This window comes from Chaetura pelagica, unplaced genomic scaffold, assembly GCF_000747805.2.
Source record: "Chaetura pelagica isolate M959 unplaced genomic scaffold, ChaPel_1.0 scaffold161, whole genome shotgun sequence".
NCBI lineage: Eukaryota > Metazoa > Chordata > Aves > Apodiformes > Apodidae > Chaetura > Chaetura pelagica.
In genome coordinates this window covers 685,810-712,450 of record NW_009951965.1, presented here as the reverse complement: position 1 = coordinate 712,450, position 26,641 = coordinate 685,810, and the positions used below count along the sequence as shown (strand labels likewise).

Genomic DNA, 26,641 nt, shown 5'->3' with positions numbered 1-26,641 from the left:
GGGAAAGAAGATATAAAGCTTTGAAAGGACAACATTTATTATGCTAAAAGAAGTCCCAGAAAAAAACACAATACAGAAGTAATAGAAGTAAATTAAGCTATTAGTGCTAAGTGAGCATGATGTAGCTGGAAAGTAAACAGTGGGTTGAGAAAGGAAGAAATGAATGTGTTGCTGGTCAGATTGTTGGCAACTCTCTGAGGCAGTACTTTTGTGATAGATTAATTTAAACTTTATTAGTGGAATAATCTCTCATGCTAATACAAACTAGCTATCTAGCAATTACTGAAGTAGCTACACTGAAAAGCGTGCAATTAGCCTAGGCTTGTTTTACTGTTTGCCTGTAACAGGGGGCAAAGGAATGAATTATTATGTTCATAGTTCTATGAAACAAACAAGGGCCTATAAAGAAAGTTTTTGGGTTAGATGAATCTTGTAAACTGGAAAACATAATTTTTAAGGTCTTTTAAGCTGTAAACAGCTGTATAGCATGAAACCTGTTTGAAACAGTGTGTTGTTCACCACTCGTATTTGGATCTATCCAGTTAGGCAATACTGTGTTTTGCATGTGAGTCTATTGTTAAATCTGGTAATGACTGAATGTTTCTCTGTGGCTATTTAAAATTAAACTTGTCATAACCTATTTTCTATCTAATGCCTGTAAAAAAGCAGCTAAGTATCACAGGGTATGATCTAGGCCTAGAGGAAATGTCAGCAGATTGTTGTTTGGATGTGATGAAAGTAGATGAGGAGGGATTAATGAGACACCGTGGACTGGGTGACTCCTTCCAGTGCTCATGGGGAGGAATCAGGCAATTGGGCTACTGTACCAAGGTGGGGCAGTGGGGAGGGCTGGAGCATGTGCTTTGGGCTGAGGAACCATAGTGGTGGTGGAGGAGGTATACTTGGTTGGGTGTCCCCTTGTGAAAGACCCCTGAAAAAAAGGGCAAAACACAAGGGAGGAGTGTGCTCTGAGCTGTAACCCACCACAGACCCTCAGAGGAAGGCTTAGGGGAGTTGTTGGTGTGGGTCCTGGGTGGTGTTGGGAGCTTCAGAAGGAGTTAGGCCCTTGACCTGTGGAAGATGCAGAGTGCAGAAGAAAGGAGAAAAAGGAGTAGAAAGATGGCCATGGAGGAGGAGGGCTGCTCATCTGACTTTTGTAGACCTCTGTAATGCAGCATGACCCTAAGGGGCTGAGCCAAGCAGGTTTTACTCTGAACAGGCAGGTAGAAGGTAATGTTTGGGGAAATGCAAATGGGATAAAGCAAATTTCTTGGGCTAAAGCAGACTGCCTGGGTATAAAAGAAGGAAGCAAAGAAGCACTTACTGTCACAGTCTCTTGAGGATTAGATTCAGGATGTTTATTGTCTAAGTTTGGAGTTTTTTCTCCATTTTTTCAATCAAATGCAAGTTTCTCTAACTTCCCTCCTAAAAACCCAACCTCCATGCTACCAACAAAATGCCTCTTTTATGCTACCCTCTCAAAGGGTGGGCTGCCTTTTCCCCCTGAATTTCCCCCCAAATCCTCTGTTTTCCAAGTTGTATTGGTGTTGAATACAGGTGCTGAAGAGCTCTGCTCTCATTTAACCTCTTTAGGGTAAAATTCTCTCTGCTTCTCCAAACCTACTTAAGGTGTTTAGTTAGTTTAAATTCTAGCTTCCCTGGTTTCTCCCAGAATCATACACCTTGGTGGCTCATAGACATCTATACACTGTCTGCTGAGGGACAGCCTCTTCCAAAAGAGAATACAAGGGGAGGACACATTTCTGTGTCCCTACCCAACACCTACCCCACAGGTTCTGCAGTGGCTGTTAAGATACCAATTAGCTAATTTTCTGCACTACTAATGTTCAGATTAGCCTTTTGCTAGCTCACAGATAAGTAAGGGTGTAGCTGGGTTTCAGGGCTACTTCTTTATAGCTTTGAAAAGCATGACCTGATTTATCATACTGTTAAAGAGAGTAGTCTACATAAGCTGTTCAATCTGTAAAAGGCTAAAATAATTAAAATGCTGAATTACATTCAAAGTGATAATGTATAATGATACCCTTTGTCCAAGGAGAAGAGGTAATTGAATACATTAGATTCTGAATTATTTCAAAAGGCTGCTGTTAGAGTGATGCTTTGACTGCATATAAAGGGAAGTGTGTTTAAGAGATGGGGATCAGTTACTCTGTTCTTTTTCCCCCATTCAGCATAATTGTATCGATCTGAAGCAGAAAGTCAGATAAGACAGCAAAGGGTATTTATTTGAGTAGCTAAATAGTTGCTTTAAAGTCTATTTTGTATCAGGGATTGGATTAGAATGGGAAAGATGGAGTGATGTTAGATACCAGGAACACTAAATCTTATTTGCATGTTTTGCCTTTTTGAGGTAAGTAAAAAGCTTCTGGAATGGATGGTTTCTTTTAATCAGAAGCATTGGGAAGCAACTTGCTGTCTGTCAGGGGTAAATTTTTTATTGGACACTGTGGAAATTTGAGATATCTTTAGATTTTTTAAAATTATTTTTATCTTTGTTCTTCCTCTCAAAATTCTAATTAAAAGAAGTAAAATTTGTTTCTTGGATTTGTTTGTTCTCTGAGTGTGCTTGTATGTGTTTAAGATAAGCACAAACATAGTTTTATAAATGAAACAACAACCTTTCCACCTCTTCTCACACCTGATGCTCTTATACATGAATTATTTCTGTTTCCCCCTCTATTCTAACCAATGTCACAGATGTATGACCAAAATAAGCTTTGTGAAGACAAGAAATCTGCTTACTTCAGTGCTGGAAACCACAGCAGTAACCAGAGGGCTTATATATTGATTTTGACCTGTGAGCATAACGTTACCTCATCTGTTGGCTGCTGAAGATGGCAATCCGAAGGAAAGGTCATGTTCTCAGATCTAATTAAGAAAATTAGAAGGGGCAAATAAAGAAATGAGAAGTCCTAATAATGACAAGACAGGGCTATGGTGCTACTGCAGATGGGCAGAGCTGGGCTGTGGCACAGCTGACTTCAGAATCTAATGTCAAGAAACAAGGCAGTGCTTTCCATGGCTCCTGCCTTGATTATGGGAGTGATAAATTTGATTCATTGCCTTCCTTTTTTTGATAAATAATGATTTATTTTTTCTTCTCTTTTTTAAAATGCATAGTAGGTAAGAATGATGTTATAAGTTCTTTTGATTTTAGAAAAAAAATGTTAGTGCTTGGGTTAAGTGCATTTACTTTCTGCACACATGGAAAGTAAGTAATAGCCTAAAATGTTAATACTGTCATGAAGACTGAATCTATTACTAAAGTGCTAGTGTTACAATAGTTGTAGGAGGTGAGATGAAAGTTGCATTTTAATTCTTTCCTAAAGTTGTTCACCCTACAGCTTGTTTGGAAGGGAAAATTAATTCTCTATCACCTCTTTTTTTTTTTTTTTTTGTGTAGTTAATTTCTATTGCTGTTTTTTAAACTCCCCCACCCAGGTGAAATTCAATTATTCAATTAATTGAATTTAATTTTGCATGGAAAATTAACTTCAGGGACTGTTTTTGATTTGTACAGCACCTAGCACTGTAGTGTCCACTGTTACTGTCCTTTGGGACCATGATGACACAAGTAACTAATAATTACCCTTCTACAGCTCTTATGTTTTCAAAACTCTTCACAAAGTAATTATTCACAGGGTCTCTTCTCTATCTTTTTTTATGGATATGAAAGTAATGGTGCAAATCTGGCATTGTTCTCCTCCCCCTCTATTCTGCATTGGTGAGGCCACATCTGGAGTATTGTGTCCAGTTCAAAAAGGACAGGGAACTGCTCGAGAGAGTCCAGCGCAGAGCTACGAAGATGATTAAGGGAGTGGAACATCTCCCTGATGAGGAAAGGCTGAGGGAGCTGGGTCTCTTTAGCTTGGAGAAAAGGAGACTGAGGGGTGACCTCATCAATGTTTACAAATATGTAAGGGGTGAGTGTCAGGGGGACGGAGTTAGGCTTTTCTCAGTGATGACCAGTGATAGGACAAGGGGTAATGGGTGTAAATTGGAGCATAGGAAGTTCAAGGTGAATATCCGAAAAAATTTTTTTACTGTGAGAGTGACAGAGCACTGGAACAGGCTGCCCAGGGAGGGTGTGGAGTCTCCCTCACTGGAGACATTCAAAACCCACCTGGATGAGTTCCTGTGTGATGTACTCTAGGTGACCCTGCTCTGGCAGGGGGGTTGGGCTAGATGATCTCTCGAGGTCCCTTCCAGCCCCTAAGATTCTATGATTCTATGATTCTATGATTGTCTGATGCAAAGCTGGACCCCAAGTGTGAATATTCTGGATCCCATGCTTGGAGGGAAGATACCCCAGTGTGAGACAAAGGGTGCGCTGACCTTAGATCATGTCCTCCAGAAAGCAAGGAGATATAAAAAAAATCTGTGTAAATGTGCACAGTGCCTATGAGTAGGTCTAATTAATGACAAATTATACATGGAAATTTAGTTTTGGCAGTAATTTGTACATAAACTTCTGAGGTATTCTCTTAGAATGTGAAACATGGGTCTGGCTTTCCTTGAGGCCTGAGGCTGATCTGTGTTTCTGTTGTGTTTGAGGGGCAGTTCCACTCTGCAAAGATTGCATATGGGGAGAGGAAGGTGGATTGGTTGCATTTGTTATTTTAAGGGCTTTTGACATTCAGGTTTGCTTAATTAGCAAATACAGAGTTATTTTTTCTGGCTCTCAGTACTTTGAGCTTGCTCTTTGGTTTGAAGGGGACTCAATACTAAACCTTCTATATTCACACATCAGCCATCACTGGCAAGAAAAGTAAAACTGCCAGTGTCTTAAATATTTGTCAATAAGAATACACAGGTACCAGCAGTACTTCATTTAGTGTCATTCAGTTACTCAAACAAACTGAAATATAAGTTTGTGTGACATTCACAATTTTCTGTCACATTTGGCTAGTGCTGCATATTTAGGTAAGTGCTGCATAAAACTTATCTCTGGAACAAAGTGTAGTGAAAGTGTAGGAGTTTTTTTTTCTACCCTGGATATATAACTGATTTCTTAGCTTCTGAATATATATCCCCAGGGGAGAGGATCTGTTGGATAGAGTGTTAATAGATTGAACTGTGTCTGAGTAAATCAGTCCCAGGTAGGACTTTGTTAGTTATTAATTAGTCCTGTCCTTTCTCTGCCTGCCGCAGGAAAGTTCTTTATGGTGATTCTTTTTTGCAGGGCATCTGGGGGTGCCTGTTTGGGACACGAATGCAATTGCTAGCTCTTTATGAACTGAGGTTCTTCTCTGTCATTTAAGCAGAAGGAGCCTTAGGTGTCTTGCCTGTCAAAGGTTGTAGGAGTAGCAGAGCTCAGAGGGTGGGACAGGCATCAAGAGGAGTGAATTGAGTTTGGGCTCTTTTGCATTATATCTTGGAGCCATTGGTATGACAAAATAATAAAAATAATCATTGCTGATAAGAACATTAAAATGGAGAGTAATCGAATAGTACAGTTCTATTTTGGAAAGTGGTAATCTAAAAATGTCAGTTTTGAATCCAGCAGATCTATCCCTGTGAGTATTAAAATATTACTTGCTAAATTTAGTGATGAAAAGTACTGTTTTAAAGTATTGGAGAATGATCTGTGTTTTTTTCTACTGTATCATCTGTGAAACAGTCTAATAAGTTTCCATTGTTTATACCCATTTGAAATTCTGTCACTTAGAAATTTCTCAGAGGGTCATATGAATAATTATTTCCCTGGGAATTTCTTCCTCTTGGTATTGATCCATTTAGAACAGACAAATCCTTTCCTCTGACCAAAAAATAGAAAATACTGTTAATGCTGAGGTAAAAATGGTATTTATTTTTTTTTAGCTTTTTCTGAACTTCTAGAATCTTATTGGCAATGCAGTCAGGTGATATATTGTGACTAATTTGATTATTAAATACAACTTTTCAGTGCAACCAAATCAAGTTTTTATCTAAAGTAAATAAGAAGGGTTTTTTTGTACAAAGTCCTATTTCTCTCTGTCTCTGGTCAGAACTTGGTAGAATCAATTCCTCCCAAAGGATACAGTTCTATTCCATGTTAAATGTTTTTATGAAGTTTTTTTTTGTGAGTTTCTCAAATGAAAGGAGGTATAAGAGTACTGTGAAAGCAGTTTGTCTTAAACATTTTCAGTATAATTTCATATATATTATTTAATATTCCCATATTTCTTATCCAAGTTCTTAAATTCCCCTCCTCTTATTTTTGTCACCAAGTATTTCTAATGGTTGACTTTTTTTTTTCTTTTTAATCAATAATTAACCAAATTCCAGATTTCTAGGTCCTTCATGAGTCATTATTTTTGTCTTCAGTAGCACTTTGACTGATGAGCAGCTTTTTGTATGCCACTATTTTTGAGCAAAAATTTAGAATGTTGGGGTGGAAAAAAATTCCTGCCCTTGCCTGTGATTTGCAAGCACTGTGTGTTTAAAAGGCTTGGGATTTAAACTGAAGCTAAACACAGGCCATTACTGGAGAATTCTCCAAATAGAAAATATTATTTTTTTAGCTATTAAAGTTTGTAAAGGGAAAAGAGAAATAGGCATTGGTTCCTGAGTGTGTTATAGTGTCAGAATGGGGATATTTAGAATGTAGAGACTATACATGCTTGTCGCTTGTGGACGGGCATGTCCAGTTCTAAGATATTGTTATCATGGTGTAACTTTTTGTGTTTTCCCGTGTTGTTTTCCTCTCCATACTGAGTGTTCAGAGGTCCCTGCTTTCCTTTCCCCTGGAAATGAAGGTCTTACATATTTGGTGTCACGTTCTCTGAACTTTTGCCCCATTGTTTACAAAGCTGGGTATGGAATAAACGGGAAATGGAAATTAACGTTTACTTGGTAAAGCAATTTTTGCATCAGTGACTAGAGAAGTCTGACATAGATAATAATGAAAAGAATGCATCACTAGGACTCTCCTAGATGTATGCAAATATCTGATTTAAAGGAAGGCTGCTTTTCTTCTTTTTTTTTTTGCTTCCTTTTTACTTCCCTCCCCCTGCTTGTGTTAGATCTTGTCCAAATACTTAATAGAAATTGATAGTGTCTTCCCAGGTAACAAATTGCATCTGTCTCTGAAAATGAGTCAATGTAATCATGACAAATTCATGAAATAAAAGGAAAATACATTGCTGCAGTCCTGGGGAACATGCGCCAATATGCTTTATGTAATTATCTAATAAAACATCTCTTCTAGTGTGTTGAACCAGCCTAAGATACTGAAGCAGTTGTATTTATGCTGGAATAAACAAACTTCCAGTAAAAGCTGGTAACCAGAAGTATGCAATTATGCATTTCCAGAAATGCTCATTAAACCAGTCTGCTTAAATTTTAATCAGAAGTCTATGTATGAAACAGTCATACACAGAGGGAGTGGCGGGGGGGGGGAATTTTAATGAAAGGCTATTCAGATCTTCTAGTGCCCTAAATGGCTTTGAACTTTTTATATAACTTCTTGTTCAAGGAATTGAAAATGTACCTAAAAGTTAAGAATATAAAATCCAACATGCTGGCTTAATTCTGTTGTATGGGAGCCATATTGGTATCAGCACAGAAATACTACATTGGTAACAAAGCTGTCATAAAAACAATATAATGTGTGCATTAGACAGTGAGGTATTTGAAATAGTTAAGCTTTGTGTCATCCATGTGAGAAATGTCAGAGGACTGATTATCAGTGTGTAAATTCTTATGTGAGAGTAAAGCCATAGGAAATACAGTTATACTGAAAAATTACAAATCACCCAATACTTCCAGTATTTTTTTGCCTTCCTTATTTATATTCTTCATATGTCTGAGGTATATACTGCAAATTGTGTTACATAGGATCATAGAATGGTTTGAGTTGGAAGAGACTGTAAAGATAGTTCCAACCCCCCTGCATAGGCAGGGACACCACCTATGAGACCAGGTTGCTCAGAGTCCTGTCCAACCTCCAGGGAGGGAGCTTCCACAACTTCTCTGGGCAACCTGTTCCAGTGTCTCACCATCCTTACACTAAAAAATTTCTTCATAACCTCTAACCTAAATCTCCCCTGCTTCAGTTTTAATCCATTAACCCTCTCACTACAAGTCCTTGTAAAATGTCCTTCCCCAGCTTTCCTGTAGGCCCCCTTCAGGTATTGAAAAGCTGCTAGGAGGTCTCCCCAGAGCCTTCTCTTCTCCAGGCTGAATGACCCCCAACTTACTCAGCCTGTATTCATAGCAGAGGTGCTCCAGCCCTCAGATCATCTTCGTGGCCCTCCTCTGGACACTGTCCAGGAGCTCCATGTCCTTCTTATGTTGCGGCTCCAGAATTAGACACAGTACTCCAGGGGGGGTCTCACAAGAGCTTAGTAAAGGGGGAAAATCTGAAACATGAGATGATGGAAGTCAGAAATGTCTGTGAAAGGTTCACGACTTCAAATGCTGGAGTGAATTCAATAGATGTCTGGTTGTGTTCCTCTCAACATTAGATTTGTATAGTTTAATGGCCGGTGACTTCCATGTTTTTTTTCAATCAACCTTAAGTAGCGTTGGGATGCTCAGGGACTGTCTACTTGTTCAACTGGTCATGCAATAAACAGTGGGTCATTTGAAGGCTTTACAAACACGTTTGTAGTCCTGTTCAAGTAATCTGAAAGGGGAGTTCAGAGAGCAACTCACAAAGTGCTGGTGGATGAAGACAGGAGTGTGTATCCCTAGAAAGGGTCACTAACGTTTTCATGTTCCACAATCTCTTTTTAGGTGTTATCTGATGACCATCTATTTGTGATGGATTGCCTTGTGCCTTTGGAAACACTGCAGCTATGAATATTGTTGTTTTAATACTAAATTCTAATGGTCACTGTGCTTTATCCTTCTAGGGCATCAGTAGCCTGTTCAGTTCCCTTAAAGTGGTCAGGCTGCTTCGGCTGGGTCGTGTAGCTCGGAAGTTGGACCACTACATCGAATATGGAGCAGCAGTCTTGGTCCTCCTGGTGTGTGTGTTTGGTCTGGCAGCACACTGGTTGGCCTGCATTTGGTACAGCATAGGAGACTACGAAGTGATCGATGAGGATACAAACACAATCCGAACTGAGAGCTGGCTCTATCAGCTGGGGATGTCAATAGGAACACCTTACCGCTTTAACGCGTCAGGCTTTGGAAAATGGGAAGGTGGACCAAGCAAAGATTCGGTCTACATCTCCTCGTTGTATTTTACCATGACCAGCCTCACCAGTGTTGGATTTGGGAACATCGCTCCGACTACAGATGGGGAGAAGATTTTTGCTGTTGCTATGATGATGATTGGCTGTAAGTATTTGAGATTCTGTCTCTCATACACGCGGTGCCGAATTGCTGCGTGTCATGAATACTGATATCATAAGAACATCTGGAATCGTGTCAAGTATTATGCAGCATAAATATTTTTGGTGGCAATATAGTTATTACACAGTTCCTTGCTGGTTAGTTTTAAAATCGCGAGTGGGAGTATTACTGTGACTAGCAAAAATCCAGTCTTTTTGGAAGCAATACTCTGTCAGTATTCTTTCAATATTATCTTGTAATTAAACCATAAAATGTGTAAAGCCTGAAGTTTTAAATTAATGCACCACGTGGACACACACAACCTTTGTGCCTTCATTTGGTATGTGGCAAAATCTTTGTATTTCTGAGAGCTGTATGTATTGGAGGACTGGGTCAGTGAGTGGGAGAAGGTCCAAGAACATCTCATAAGGGAGAGAGAACAGTAGCTCTCTAGAGGCCATTAACTCCACTGTGGGCTGAGTCAGATCCTAAAGCAACCGAGATGATACTGGCCTTGGGCACCTCTGGCTCACATTTCCATGTTGCAAGGGACTGGTATTGCCAAGCTGTCCTTTTGGCCATGTCACTTCAATGCAGGATCTGAACTCAAGGTGCCTTGAGAGCTACTTGGAGTTAAGAAGCATATGGTGGCCACTGTTAAACTAGGTCAGGTTTTTCTAGGTAAGAGTGGAATTTTAACCAAAGTAAGGAAAAAAAATACCTATTTTGTGCATGGAAGAACATAGCACTATATGAAGAAAGAGAGAAGCTTTTGTACAGTAATACTACATCTAGATGAGAAAAAAAGTCAGTCCTTGCTAATCAGGAAATTAAAACCAAACATATGAAACTCAATTAGCAGCACAGTGCTTCTTATGACAGAGACATATACCTTGGATTCTGATGTATCGTTTTATGGCAACACTGAAACAATGTACTGAGTTTAAGTATGCAGTGCAAAGCAGACTGACGGTTAGTGAGAGGTATAAAGACAAGCATTCTTGATTGTGTAGGAATTGGGGTATTTTAGCTAGAAAAAAAAGATAATTTTGTTCTAGCTTTTTCCACTGTTAAGAGTCCCATTGTCCCAATAAAACACCCACGTAGCAGAAGGGAAATTTATATAAAACTTGGAGACAATTAGGCCGTTTCCTCATGAGAGGATGCGTTAGACAATGTAGCAGTGTGGTACAAAACAGGCTTCCAAACGTACTTCCTGCTGGAAGTGCCTGTTTAATAGGAATTATCCTGACCTTTGTTTTTTTGCTCACTGGCTTATGCTTGTGGTATTCCCTAGACAAGAACAGCTGGTACTATCCAGTGTTATTTTTTAGTGCTATGAATACTGAATGAACACAACCTTCATAAAATCAAGAATGTACATGGGGATATTTTGGAGTTGAACAAAACTCTCCACCAGAAAATGTGGTGGAAAGAAACAGAATTTATGCAAGATTAATGTTGACAGATACGTGCTCTAAATTCTAAAATGCAAATTAATTTCAGCAAGTTGTAAAAAATCGTGTTACGGCAATTTCAAATCTTGTGAAAGCAGTCACATTTGAGGGAAACAATTTTGTTTGTATTTGGACTTCTGGAATGTTACATTTCTAATCCTCTAGCTGTCTGCGTATCTGAGCACCTTTATCATGTGAACTACGGGGAAACCATTAGGGCTGTTTGCAATATGTGTTTGCAGGAACGGCAACCAAGTAATCCAGTCTTTGAGTTTACCTCAGTGTTTTTTTCAGGGTCTTGGTGCTGAGCTTTTGAGCTCTGGTCACTTCCCAGGACGGGAAGTACAAACATGATTTGTTTAATTTGCAGCTATTTAGAGCTTAACTGTTGACAGACATTCTTCCACCATAACATTTTATGTTAAAGTAACACTATTTGCCTGTAGAATTAAGCTCTTAGGCATTGATCTGAGCTTGAACTAGACCTATTTTGTAATATATTTTTCTGATCTGTTTGGAACCTGAAAGGTACATAGCAAATGTATGAGGGATAGATGTGGGGAAGGAAAAGATTCCTAGCTAAAGCTTTTGTACTTCACTCAGAAAAAGTTGTGTTTGTCCCTGGACAAGTACCATGTTTGTTGTGAGCTGAACTACTTGCTCATATCGCAGCTGGTGGCTACATGTTCCAGTTACAGTCCTCATTTTGAAGGTGTCAGCTGACATAGATTTGCATTTGAGCTCGGTAGGGGCTGGGGGTGGCCAAAGCATCAAAAATAGAATCATAGAGCTATTCAGGTTGGAAAAAACCCTTGGGATCACCAAGTCCAAGCATCATCCCTACTCTACAAAATTCTCTCCTAAACCACATCCACCAACACCACATCCAAACGACCCTTAAACACACCCAGGGATGGTGACTCAGTCACCTCCCTGGGCAGCCTATTCCCAAGAGCTCTCAAGCCCTCAAGAGCTACTTCCCTGGAGTACAGAACTGTGCCACCTGGCAGTGCTCCTCAGGGCACACCCCATGTCCACCCTTCTCAAAGACAGAAGAATTTTGCAAAATCAAATCTATTCCACTAAAAATAGCTCTAGACTATCAAACATGCGTTTTTTTTTCTTTTAAACATTGTAATATATGTGTACATGCTCTCTCTGTCTGTGTATACACATATGCTATGTATATATTAAAAAAAACCCAGGCACTAATATATCCCCTTCTGCTCACTGCTTACTGCCTCTGTAATGCTGATCCTGTCACAGAAATACATATATTACATTAACTCTTTGTAGATCCTTTGGCCACTATTAACAGTACTTTGCTAAAATGTCAAATAGTTTTAAAAAGTAGGTAAGACCATTTTCATTTTCTTTTTTATTCAGTCTTTCATTATGGTAAATAATTAATTCAGATAACTTTTAATTAAAATTTAGAGATATGTTAGAGAAGCTCTCTTGGGCCAGTGGGAATTTTGGGTAAGTTGAGTGCAAATCTTGGCCTAGTAAAATGTTTAGGTTATATGAACTGTTAGAAGGAAGGGTGGGTAAGATGTTTTTTGTGCATAGACACTGGAAAGAATGATTGAGGTGAATCAGTATGTGGGTATTGAGCCTCTGGGGTTGGCTGGGTTGTTTGGTTTTACACCTGGGGTAAATTACAAGAAGGTAGGGCTTGGTGTCAGCGGCCCTGGTCTCTGCTTGGGGCCACCTTCTGCAGGGAGGTTTTCTTGTGCTCTTAAATGCAATGTCTGCAGGAGCTGTCCTACTGACCTCATTATGGCTGCAGTTTCCGGGGAGAGAGTGTTTTACTGTTGGTTATTTTGACATGAGTAGGTGCAGCCCCTAATTAGATTTGTGAGGGACTCTGGCATACTCATTGTGTAGCCCTGGGGAAGTGTGGTCCATTGGGCAGCTCCACCGAGGGGGCAGGTGAAAACTGCTCTTGATTCTTGAGCATAAATAGTGCACATCTGTTTGGGAAGAACAGATTATTTTAGAAAAGAGATTAAATATCCAGTGGCTGCTTTTAAGAATTTCTGTTCTGTGAAGTCTTTATGCTTTTGGTAAGATATGCAATTCATATTACTATGTAGCTGTTTTTCCTGAACATATTGTGGTTTTGTAAAGCAAGCTGCCTTCACAGTGAGCTGACCTGCATGGTTTTGCCTCACTTTATTTATTGAGTGTATGTGTGTATGTAGAGAGAAGTATGACTGTCACTACTGGAAGTAAGAGCAGTTGGCTCCTTAGCTTAATTTTAAATGAATCAAAACATATTTGCTTATCCCTTTTTCACAGATGGCCGCTAAATTGTTAATTAATAGGGAATATGTCTTCAGACAGATCTTTCAGAGAGGCTGATGTTACATAAAACAAGGTTTTAAACCACTATCTGGGTCTGCAGAAATACATATATTTTCTATTTTTAATACTTGAGTTAAAAAAAAACACAAACAAAACAGCTATTTCACTTTTTAGTTTCTTCCCTGTGGAGACATATGCCTAAAAATAACAGTTCTCATGTATTTTGTTCAGTGAAGCTGTCAGATTGGGTTGTGTATTGTTTATTTTTCCTAAGCAATAGCAGAAACCCGAGGACTTTCATTTGCAGTTCTCATATCTGGACACTGTGTCAGCAGTCCCCTTGCTGTGCAGGTGGAATAGGGATAAACAGTTCTAAAAATGCTTTCCATTTTCCACTTCTAACATACGATAATACTGATGGATGCTTGCCTATCTGGATTTTAAGCAAAACCTATAATTTTGGGAGTCTTTTCTTACTCTTCTCAGCTGCCTTGAAAGATCCCAAGTTTTTTGGTGCTGTTCACTCTGCGTTCTTGTTAGGTAGGAACTTCCTGGAACTATAGGGCTTGACTCATCCAAAATATGGAAGCTCACTGAGGAAAAGGCACATGCTTGAATGCTAAACTAAATAATGAATTCCCCTGTGAACACTATCATTAGGCTAGATGGAGAGATCATGGAAAAATAACAAAAGTAGGAGTTAAAAGGTCAGACTGGAGGACATGTATGCTCACCTACTGTAATGAATTTTCAACCACTGAATTCATTATTCAGAGCAGACCAGAGATAGAAACCACTCATTTACATTGATCTTGTGCAACTCAAGCACAAAGCAGTCCTGCAGCCCTTCAGCTGTTGTCTCTGATTAAGGTAGACTTAGATCCCAGGAGCATGGAGTAGCTGTCTCAGCTTTGTTCAGCTTTATCTGTGAATAGCTTCTTTCTCATTAGACATAAAAACAGAGATGAGGAGAATGTTAAGTAAATTTGAAAATATAATTAGGTGGTTTTATTTACAGCAGTCTTGCTGAAAGGAACAGAAATCTGCCCTAGTAATGTGAACATCTCTGAACTGTAAGAAAATCTTGGTGGCTGGGAACATGACACATGGACTCCTTCACAGCCTCACAGTGTGCTTCAGTCACTCCCAGCAGGGTAGGAAGTGTTCAGATGCTCTTGTGAATAATGATAGCTAGGAGCTGGTGAAAACTAGACAGTTATTATCAAAACACCTGAAGAAAATACAGATGCATTGCAGCATCACATTTGAGGATGTTCCTGAGGTGTGATTTTCCCCTTATAATGCAGTTCATCAGCTGTTAGAGCAAATTGATGTGGCCATGGTGTGTGGATACTTACCAAAAACCTATCTAATTGTAAGAGAAGTATCTGTATCCCTAGTACCCCTTTCAGGGGATGAGGGGCAGGGTCATGTTGAAATTGTTTTTTCTGGAGATTGATGGTCTGAAACTGAGGGCCAGCCATGTGCATAATGCTGGCTAGGTTTGCTGAGCGCAAAGGCCTGTTTGACTGCAAACCTAAAGCAACTTCTTCTGTATTTGTAGTTACTGCAAATGTGTTATTTTGGTTTGGGGGCATGCTGAGAAAGGAAAAAGAAACCTTGCCTTGCAAAAGCTATCTGTTGGTTACCTGCTCTTTGTCAATAACCCTGGCAAGATAGCAGAAAATCTCTTAGATACCACAGCGTTTTCAGTAGCCACTGAGGTGTTGAGGTTGGGATGCTTTCCAAATGGCTAATACTTTTGCATTACTTTTCATTCCCATTTGTCTTAGCCACCAGCAATGCTACTCAAGCTAGTAATTTCTAATGTTAAGGCCTGGATATTTTGTTTTCTTTGTAATAAGTAGCAACAGTCCTTCGAGATCTATTCTCTCCCCTCTCTGCTTTGTTATTCTTTGTTTGAAGCTAGTCATCATGTTTGAAGAGCTGGTGTGTTATTGCTATAATTGTTAAGTGGCTGACTGGGATTTCTAACTGTTATTTTGCTTGGATGCTTTCTCCATTAGAATGAACCAACAGAAGTGTCATGAGTGTGTTTCTCAGTTATGCCAAGTTTTAGCAAAGAGGTAGGACCAGCAGAAATCCAGATAGAGTTTCTCTAAAGGTTAGAAGGAGGGTTTGGCTGTTAAAGCAGGTTTGGTCTGGTTATCTCTAACTGTTAAAATACCTCAGTTTTTCTTGCTAAGAGTAAAGAATGAGTAAAAAATAAATAAATATGAAAACTAAACCAAAATAGAAAACCCCTGCCAAAAACCAACAAAAAAGCACCTACCAAACCCCCAAAGTAATTGTGATTAAAAGAACAACAACAAAAAAAGGGGGTAGACAACATTGGTTTAGGCATTTTGGCTACATAAACAAGCCTTTAGACAGTTGAGTCCTAAGGGATGAAGTTTTCAGTGAAGTGCATCAGTGTCTCTGATCAGTAAGTGCGGAACTGCACCAGATCATGGTGGCATTTTTGGCCCCATGGATGAACCAGAGCGTCTGGCCTGGACAGAGTTACATAGTTGATATCCAGTACAGACAGGCCCTGCTGGAGAGATGCAGTCAGTGCTGACAGATTTCACAACATAGCAAGCTCCAAACCTTGAAAAGTAGATCTTAAAAGTTGCCACCTCTTAGGATAAGGATGTCCAATGCCTGCAGATTATATAAGGATTGCTTCTACTGAAACATAAAACACTGGTATCAAAGCCAGCATAAATGGCAGACTTTAGGTGACACGTGTGTCAATATTGAACTACAAAAATCATAATCTCCAGTCTAAGATGGACTGGAAGATTTTTTCAGGTTCACACCACCAGTGCTAATGCTGTAATAAATCTGTATGAGCACTGGGCCATTTGTATGGGCTTAGTCACCTCCTCACCACAAAGCATTTCCAAACAATATTTATAGATGAAAGAAAATGGGGTTTGTCAGTATATTCATACATTAGTTTCCTGGCATGGTTTGGGGAGTCATATACTAAGTCTGTGTGAGATGTTATTTCTTACTACGCAAAAGTGAATAAGCAGTATTCCTTTTCTTGTTATTTAAAGTGTATATGACCAGATTAAAGCTAGATTAAATTATTGCTACTGAATTTCCTGTAAAATACAGTTTGTAAATGGCAAGGGAAAATTGTCCATGTACTTTTGGTTGTGGGGAAAAAAGGAGATAAAAATTCTGGAGCTATATCACATGTGCATGTGCTTGATGAATCGTCTCATGATGTGTCATCTTGCCTTAATGACTATAAAAATTTCAGGCTATACTTTGGTCTAATGGATCTAGGGAATGGCCCTACCTCAGAATATACTAGAACTTAGTTGCTCGGATAGTTCCAGGAAATTTTACTTCAATTCACTGTCAGTATCATGCAAATCCAACCAGAATCATTTTTGAAGTGAGATTTTTTGCTTTTTAATTTTTCAAGATTCTTACAGTTTGTTGCCTCCTGCAGAGTTTATACTCTCCAAGACACTAGACAACTTTTGAAAGGACTGTAAATGCAAATGGAGAAAAAATACTTCTATTTGATGGGACAGAAGATGAAAAATATGAAGTGTTAATGGTATGTTTTTTTTCAGATGTGAGGAGACCTCACAGTACACAGAACAATAATGTTATAGATATTTGCCTTTTTCCTCTTTGCAGTGTTTCTACATTTTTACCTTGAGTTATTTAATAGTAATGAGCAGGATAAGGAAAATAAATAGGTATCTCAGGTGTGGGTGTCTCTCTTTTTCACCTGATATCTTTCATATGACCTGCTTATTAGTGCAGAATTTTGGTTTTCTTAGGCCATTTCTGACATTTAGTCCTGGAAGTGGTTTTAAAACACTGACATGTGCTGCCTCTTTCAAGCTTCTATCAGTGTGTGCAAGCAACTTGCTTTGAATTCTGAAGGGACATCATTAACTCAAGTTAATGCTTGAGAGGCGAGGGCCTGATACATCCAGAACATGGACTGAGAGGGCATAGAAGTGTAAAAGGAAGAAAGAATATTTCAGGCAGATTAACTAGATGATAATATATGAGATGAGTGTTTTGTTCCTTATGAAAAAAACTTCAAAAATCTGCAAGAGACATTATGTTATGATATGCAGGACAGCAAACCTGGGGATTCAGTTTGTAATTTTGTTCTTAAATTACTGAGGCGCATAAGTGTAATCTAGAAGAGCATGGCTCCTCTTGTCAGATTTTATTCCTAGCTGTGAAGTTGGCTAAATACACAAAAAAGCACACAAAAAGCATGACAGCTTTTTCCTTCTCTTCGCAGTCCTGGGAGGCCTTTCCTTAAGCAGGAGCTTTGTTGCTGAAGGGTAAAAATTCTGGTTATGGATTTGTTTTTATGCAAGAATGAAATGTATTTCAAAATATTTTTTTTTGTCTAAGAAAAATCCAGTTAATTAGGCATGGAAAAAAATAGCAAAAGAGCACATCCACTCATGTGACATACTGTGCCACTTGTTTTCCAGTATGTGGAATATGACAGATTTGAAGCCTTTCCTAAGCACCTCTCACTTCTGGATCCCTTCAAAAGTGATACAGTTATTTTAATATCTATTTGCTACTGGACTCAAACAAGTCTGCTGTAGGCTACTAAATGTTGTAATACATAAGTGGTTTATGGATCATGATACATCCCTAACCACTTGGATGAGTTATCTCATGACATCTTGAGAACGCATAAGGATTAGTTGTGCTTGCAATACCAATGAGTTTTAATGCACTTGGCTGATTTTTATATTTTAAATAAAGATTTGTCAGTTTATAAAAATGCAAAGTAATGTTCTAGAGGATGTAGATACTGCTGTAGTTCATGTGCAGTTTATTTCTTGGAGATGAGAGCTCTGAAGTATACTAGATCTGAACTTGAGTTGCTATCTGAAGACACATCCTATCATAAACAGAGCCTGATGAAAGAGATTCAGATCTCCTGAGAAAATACAGGCTATATGTGAAAATGTCGGTATCTTTTATCCACAGTACAGCAACTCTTGCTGCAACTGGTGTGAAAAATGTGGAAGTCAACAAGTAATTTATTAATAGGTCCTCATACCTGGAATGACAGTAGAAAATTTTGTCTTCTGACCAAAGGTTTCAACAGTCGGTAGGGTCTAAAATCCTAGTAGTTATGGTATTAAGGTCTGGGTGTTCTTACCTCAACATGATTTTGTAATGCTGTTTTCCTTCTTCTTTGAAATCAAACCAGTAACTGTTCCAGGTGTTGTGGAAGCAAATTCTTCTGGTTAGATAGCAGCCAAACATTGCTCTCTGCTGTTGCTTTCTCAAAACCAAAAATGGGTTGTTTGGTAAAGGCAGGTGAGTGGGATGATATAGGGTCATGGTCCAGTAGTTCTTCTTTGATAATTTAAAGATCCTGAGGGATTTTCACTGTAAAATTAGTGAGCGCTGGAGATTCGTAACATCTTCCAAGTGTTCAGAGGCCAAATTGAAGGAGAGAAAATTTGCCTTAAGATAATTAATTTCTGTCTTTGAAGTTGAACTTGAATGAGGTTTTTTTGTGAGTTATTTTCTGGTAAAATTAAAATTTACTACAGAACATGGAAAACAATGCCAGAGTTCTGGCATTCTGGTCTACAAAGACTTTAAACAGTCTTAGAGATTCTAGACATTTCATAAAGTGAATTCTGGAAATCATAATCTTAGTTTTTAAAGTTGTATCACTTACTGAGAGTTTGTGCTTTCAGAACAACTTTTGTAAAATACCAAGTAGCACACTTGCTCCAGTTTTGTAGCAACCCCATCTTAATTTTCTTTTTCAAAATCTTTCATCCCCTTTCACACTCAGAGGGCAAATGGGTGGGTTTCTACCTCCTGTGATGCTTTGTATGTGTGATCCTGGAGAGTGTGTCCCCTTTTGCATCAAGCACAGGTCTGCCAATGATTTTGTATTGGACCAGCAGTTCCTTCCTCCTATTTTTCCCTCACTTCTGTGCATAAACCTTCATTTCAATGCTCGTCACTACTCTGGGCTTTGCCATCCCACACTAGCAGCTTCACCCTAGGTTTTGGGGTTTTTTTTGCACAGAGAGAATTTAATAAGGAAATGGAAAAATACTCAGCTTGCCTTGTCCTTCTCTTTTGCTTTTAGACGGGGAAATTATAAGCTATAATTCCTTGAACAACTTATTCCGTAAACATTTGTTGGACTTTAAGCTTCTCATTCAGTTTGGTGCATTTAAATGCAGAGGGAGGGGAAAGGAAAGTGATTTCCTGTATTGCAAAGATGCAAATAGGCTTTGATTTCTTGATTTAGTTTGCTTTGAATATATTTTACTTTACTTATTCTTTCTTCATAAAAGCCTTTCTTCATGTGACTGGGAAAGTTATGAAGTCAATTTTATCAGGAACTAAGTATGCCAAAAATTAAATTTCCAGAAACTAGCTTTCTCACACTCCTTGCAAGTAAGTTGACTGCAGGTTAATAATGAGATAAGAGCTCCAGAATGTGGGAGGGGAAGAGAAACATTTTCTGCAAGGGAGCCTTGTTTCACGTAAAGTTAACAAATCTCCTCTGAAAATCAGAGAAGTTACCCAATAGGCAGTTTACTTTGAGCAAACCACAGTGTCATGCAGGTGCCACACTGACTGTGAGCAGCTAAGAGAAGACCTAGCTATGTGCCTCCTTTGGTCTGTTATGCAGTTCTGATCTCCTCGTGCAGAGAAAATAATGTCTGACACTGCTTTGAACCTTTATGCATATAATAAGTGACAGGAAGCTGTGAGAGAAGCTGTCTGGAAGAGGCATTGGGATCTAGTTGTTAGTGCCCTGCAGTGTGACACAGGGGAGCCAACTCCTGCACCCAGCTGAGGTGTTAACCTGTGATGTTACCTTCCATAACCTATTTTTCCCTTCTATGTTCTTCTTATGTATTTAGACTTCATGCAGGGAGGTGAGGAGGGATCTGCCTCTTGAAAGAGCATCAACTCATCATCAAAAAGATGAGCATCAAGCTCATTAACTCGAGCTTGAAGTTCTGCTAAAATGGCAATAGGTGTTATTTGAGATAGCCATTGCAATGGCACCTGTATTAGTCTTCCCACTAATCATGACCTGTAAGTTCTCAACTGGCTCCTGAACGAGCTCCAGGCAGAGCTCCATGCACCCTGTTGCTCTCTCAAATGGCAAGTCCCCTTCCTCACTCTCCCAGCCTGCCCTTCCTGAGGAGCCTGGGCTTTGGCTGTGTGAACCATCCTATTATGTCTCCATGATCCCAATGAGGTCATCTCCCTGTAACTGTAGATAGTCTTTCTAGCTCCTGTTTGTTCCACATGCTGCCTGCATTGCTATAGGTGTTTCCAAGAGGCACCTGAGCATGCTGGAAGTGGCACTGAAATTTGCTCTCTGACTATGAAGGGACCTTTCTGGAAAAACAGGAACAGGGAAGAGGGGCAGGTGGGTCAGATTTGCTTTTTTCTTCACTGGTATAAGAGAAGACAGTCCACTCCTTGTGAAAACTGCGACAGACAGATCAATCAAAGCTTCTCCCCTTGTATTTGGAAGTACAGGAACAGCAGTATCTGAGAGGCAGAGATCTGTGTGACAGTGCCAAGCTCCTGTTTTCCAGTGATGGCTGCTCATGTTTTCCAGTGATGGCATCAGAAGGTTGTCTTTTAGGGTAGTAGAGCTGACCATCTGCTTTTTAGACTCCTGCTGCTCTGTTAGTAAATGCGCTGACAGTTGTGAGATGGAAGGATGTGACTACTGAGTTTCCCTTGCTGCTTTTTGTTTCACGCTAGGGAATGTGTGGGTGGACAAAAGGGGGAGGAGGCTTTGAGCAAGAGAAGCAGAACCTGAAGTTGAAACTAAGGTTTTTTCTTTTCCCTTTTCAATCTCTTAAATTTATTTTTTCACCACTTCCCAAAGTAAACAGAATCTTACATGATGCATGTTTAGGATGGCTGTTTCTGCATACTAGTTACAGACCTGTAGTTCAATGGAGGAGCAGTATTTCTCTTCTTCAGTCTTTGTGACCAAAAGAGCATGTTTTCAAGCATGATGCTTTGCAGCAGACAAAGACTTGAAAAAGGAATTAGAGATACTTCTTTATGTGAGGAAGAGTGCATGCTGGGGCATGAGATGTTTATGACCAGTTGATTGTACTGATTTTATCAAGTTTGAGTATTGTACTGTACAAAGTGTATGAGATGCTGACCATGAGTATGCCAATGTAAAAGGTATCTCCCTTCATCAGGGTATAGTTCAAATCCAGGATGGAGTTTTTTTATTCATATGCAGACTTCAATAATGCAGAGGAGGGGAGGTAATTAATAAATTTCAAGGACCCGTGAGATCCAAAACTGATTGTACTGATTTTATCAAGTTTGAGTATTGTACTGTACAAAGTGTATGAGATGCTGACCATGAGTATGCCAATGTAAAAGGTATCTCCCTTCATCAGGGTATAGTTCAAATCCAGGATGGAGTTTTTTTATTCATATGCAGACTTCAATAATGCAGAAGACTGGAGGGAAGACTACTGTTTTATGGGCCCCTTGTGTTGTATCATTAGGCCACTAGACAGAGGAAAATGCTCTGAGTCATTAGCAGTTTGGGTTGAAATAGAAAATACAATGCAGCAGGCAAATACAGCAGAAAGGTATGAATGGTTCAGTACATGGAGTACTGGTATGATTGCAAGGGTCCACAGCACAGTGAAATGGGCAGTTCAGCAGTTCAGTGACCAGTGAAATACTGAGGCAGATAAGACCAGAAAAGCAGGGAAGATAAGAGAGCCTGAGGGTAACCACACTTCTTGAGCTGCTCACCTTCAGTTGGGAGGGCTGCAATCTGCTTATCTTCTCTGATACACTGAGAGAGTAGCTGTGGTAGAACTGGTCAGGAGCAGAAGTAACTTTCTAGCCTTGCACACTCTTCACAAACATGTAAATCAGTGTTGATGACATAAACGCTGTCCTCGTAGTAGTAGTATGCATTTAGCTTCCTACAGGTGTTCTGTAAGTTGCATTGTGGCTGCGTTCTCTCTCCAGCTGACATACTATCAGAAGTGGAGGGCAGTGGGGAAGGAATCTGGGAAAGTATTTGGCAACTGTGCATGAATGAGAAGCGCTGTTTTCTGTAAGCTTTTTATGTTGGGTATTGCCAGATACCCCATACAATATGCAAAGATAGTGTGCTAACTTGGCAGGCCTTGGGAGGGGCTGAGGCTGGGATCTGTAGGCTCTGGCTTTAGGGTATCACTGGAGATGACAAGAGCGTTTGATTTATTTTGGTTAAATAGGCTGTGAAAGAAGGCAGAACTCCCAGAAGGTGGTATGGGTGGAGAAAAATAACTTAAATCTGAGACTGCTAGGTTTGTGTGTGTGTGAGAGCTGCTAGCATTGTTCTCCTCCTACAATTCCTTTCTCTAACCTTGTATTGCCAAAGAGTACTGCTTTGTGCTTCTAAGAGGAAAATACCTGGTTTTGTACCATTTCCTATGCAGTGATGTACAAAATAGTTGACACATGATAATGTTTACCAGAGGCCATGCAGCCAAATTCCCCACTGGTTGCTGACAGGAAATTTTTGTCCTTCAATAGCTACACAGCAGTACATCTGTTTTAACAGCTTTTGAGGACTGTGCCATTAGTTGCCCATTGCCTGGTGGACCAAGTGCATTCCTGTAAAGTAAGGCTACTTTCCCAAATGACCTGCTGTTTGAAATGCCCATTAATTGAAGGTCATTTTAGATGCTACAGGATTGCTTGCTTCTCACGATTAAACAGGTTGTAGATTCATCTAAAGTGGATTTAAAAAAAAAAAAAAAAAGAGCATTTGCTGTAATTATAGCTGGAAAACAGCAAGTTTCCTCCAGAGTCTCTGCTGAGCTGAGCTTGTGTCCAGGGTGGGTAGGAAAAGCAAACTGCTCCTCTGTGTCCCCGTTCTGAATGATCAGGTCCTCTAGCAGAGAGATGGCAGCATATAAATGTGCCAACTGAAGGAACTAATCCACACACAGCCCACAAAACCGTTCACCCTAGGGATCAGATTTTACTTTTGCACAGACTTCTCTGCTGACTCCAGTGATGCTGCTCCTGAAGTGCTCTGGGAGGAGTTTCAAAGGCCCTGGTCCCGTAGGAGCTGCCAGTGTTTCGAGAGCTTTTGCAGTAGAGGAAGGCACAACACCTTTCATTGAAGGGCTGGATTTCTTCTGACATTGACTCAGAATCTCAACTTGCAAATGCACTTACTTTTACTCATACAGCATTATTGGGACAAATTTTCAAATTATGTAAATTCTAAGTGTTCAACCAAAAAATTGCCCATTGACAGAATTGGGTATTATTTCGTGTGCTGTCACATCTGGTAACCCTTGGCAAGTTATTTTGACCAGTATTTTCATGGGTGCTTTATAATTTGATAATAAGATTGCTTGCAAAGTATTTAAATTCACTCATGATTTAAAAATGCTGAAGGAAATTCAGGAAATTGGACTTTCAGTGGAGAGGTCACTGTCACAGGGAACTGTGAAACATTTAATGTTTGGTCTCCACCAGTTCAGGGTGAGACTTGGTTGGGAGCAGATTTTATGATATTTATCTACAGTGTCTCATTCGCTGGTTTTGAGGAGAGGATATTCAGTGGGGTACAAAGAAACTAGACTGGCCTGACCCAGTACAGGAGCTGGAGGGTTTATGTCTTCTGTAAAGGGGGAGGGAGTTAAAAACATAAAGTTTTTAAGAGTTGTGATTGTTCAACCTGGAGAAGGCTTCGGGGAGACCTCATAGCAGCCTTCCCTTAAGGGGCTACAGAAAAACTAGGGAGGGGCTTTTGACAAGGGCTTGTAGAGATAGGACAAGAGGGAATGGATTAAAACTGGACGAGGGCAGATCTGGTTTGGACATTAGGAAGAAGTACTTCAGTGTGAGAATGGTGAGACACTGGAACAGGTTGTGCAGAAAAGTTGTGGAAGCCCCATCCCTGAAAGTGTTCAAGGCCAGGGAAGGTATCCCTGGCCATGCAGGGGCGTTGAAACTAGATGGTCTTTAAGGTACTTTCCAACGTAAACCTTTCTATGATTCTATAATAATTTGTATTTTAATTTCTGATTTTCCCCACCTGGTATCTGGCAAAAATGACTTTATGTTGCAAAGCCTCTGATGTAAAATAGAGCTACAAGTACTCAGCACCTATAAAAACCAACAGACTTGGCCTTGAGAATTATAACTATCTGTACTTATACTGGTGACCCCATAGAAAACTCCAGCCTTGAACAACAGGAGGTAAGATAGGCATAAGAGTAGATGATTTTTCAAGTTAATAATGTACATACCTAGATGTCAATGGCATCTAAGTGGGATGTTTAATAGAGGAAATATGGGTGGGACTGTAAAGGTTAAAATGTGAATGAAAAACTTGGAGTAGCAGCATAGGCTAATTCTTCCAGCTGAACCCCATACTTATTTGTAAAAACGACTGCACTTTCAAGACTGGTATTAATTTTTCTGGTCCTGTCATGAAGGAGCTGCAACTTGCAGATTTCCAGTCTCTCTAGTGAGAGAGATTACTGCACCTTTCTAGTGTCAGCTGATAAGCTTACAGCTGATATCTGTACAACAACAAGACCATACTGTGCTTCTGTATTCCTCACGCGATCTCTGTGCTGTTTCTGTGTTGTATCATTGTGTAGTGAATACATTGGTATGCTGTAATTCAGTCTGTGGACTTTAAAAAATTACAATTAGACAAGTAAATAGTGCGTAACTAGTGTGATCTTCAATTCAAAACAGCTTGATTGGACCAGTGTCTTCCTATTAGAAAGGAAAAAAAACTTAACCCCAAAACAAAGAGCTTTTTTACTGATGGCTTTGTGCCTTTCACAGGCTGATGATGTGTTTTATGTTACTGCTTTTGTTCTGAGTCCTTCCTACCATTTCTGATTTTACTGCTATTATCTGTCTGCTGCCTTCATGATAGTATTAGAAACAAATGTAGCAACAGCTGTAATTACGGTTGTCTACACATTTTCTTTCGATTTTCCATTTGACTCATGTTCTAACTTTCTAAATCTCTCAATTTCCAAGTTCAGACAATCAAGTTCAGCCATTTCTGAGAGCAAGAATGTTATTTGTCCATTTAATGAAGCAAGATTTTGATCTTCAAAGCAGATATATAAGAACGTCAGGGTTAGAGACAAATTTGGCAGTGAGACGATATTTGTAGAGTAGAATTCTTAGGGAAAAAAAGTGCCAATGCTTCTTTCATGAAATATACCAACAATGTAAGGACTTTTAATAGTGAACCACTGGGAAATGCTGGCCTTGAAAGACACAAAAGATCATGCAATTACTGAACTGCCCATATACATAGGTTAATGTCAGTGGAAGTGCTGAATAGACACAAAAAAATATATGTATTGCCCCCTATGGGTGAATCACAAGAGAATGAATCATGGAAGCAACAGGGAGATACCTGCCTTTAGTGTGACTCAGGAAAGGATGAGTGTGTTTAGCTTCTGAAAGCCACTGCTCTGAGGGCAAGCTGAGACATAAAGTCACCCTTTAGCTGCCAGTGCCTGCAGCCCAGCCTGGCAGGCTGACCACATCTGCATGCTGCAGGGAAGCACCCACTGGGAAAAGCATGGGTTGGCCACCCATCTGCTGCACTAGCATCTGGTAGAGGGGTAGTGCTGCCGGAGCCCGACTTAGGAGCATCTGGGAAAAGGTGATAAGTGGGAGACAGAATGAACTTTTAGATACTGGACAGTATGTACCTTTACTGGGTTAGTTAAGCTGGTCTTTGGTACCTGTGTCTTGTCTTGGTAAGCTTGCCTCAAAGAGCACAGACATGGTTTTCTGCACAGTCAGTTCTGTGCTAGACCTCTCCCAAGCTGTGTTGCTATGCACAGGTGTTTGTCAGCCCAGTGTGATGACTTGTGTTTTGTATTGTGTAAAAATGGAGCTTTTTTGCATAATTTTGTTTGCTGAGGTCCTTAAAAGCATCCCCCTTTTGTGTCTTCTTTTGGGGAGTAAATTCCTTTCTGCTGTGTTCCTGTAGCCCACTGTGATACCAGAGAGTGCTGTATGTTTCATTTCAGGCACTGATTTTTAGATATATGGCACTGGCAATTTGTGAGTTAATTGGTGATGTCTGTGTACTGCAATTAACCTAATTATGGTTTGATTACATTAATGTAATCCCTTGTCCAGGACAGCAGCTGTTTAATCATTTGCCTTCAGGTTCCCCATCACTTGGGGGTCATTCTGAAGGCTGCTGTTTCAGGTTGGCAGAGTTGAGCAGTGAGTGTGCGATACCGACACAAGTGTGTTGGCACCAACATTGGTGCTGGTTTTTTCCCCTTAATCTTAAACTTTCTCTTACTAAAACCCTATTGTAAATCTTTAAATATCATTGTTCAACTTGTATACTGCTGTTCTTTGGAAGCTCTTGAAAGTGTGACTCTTCTCCAAGGTGGTGGGAGAGAGCCTTTTGTGCCACTTTACACTGTTTGTCGCCATTTAGTGCGAATGTGCACTTTGTGTTATCCTTGTGGATGCTGTGCTGGATGCACAGACCCTGAGACAAAAACTAAGTCTTGCTTTGCTGCCACAGCAGG

The 26,641-nt window shown here is 39.8% G+C and overlaps 1 protein-coding gene across 1 annotated transcript in view; it reads left to right on the top strand.

Moving 5' to 3' along the window:
• Positions 1-26,641, top strand: part of KCNH1 (potassium voltage-gated channel, subfamily H (eag-related), member 1) — a 161,715-nt gene that overhangs the window by 30,602 nt on the left and 104,472 nt on the right. Inside the window, exon 6 of the mRNA XM_010000929.1 lies at positions 8,859-9,288. Coding sequence (XP_009999231.1) covers positions 8,859-9,288 — 430 coding nt within the window. The remainder of the gene's footprint in view (positions 1-8,858; positions 9,289-26,641) is intronic.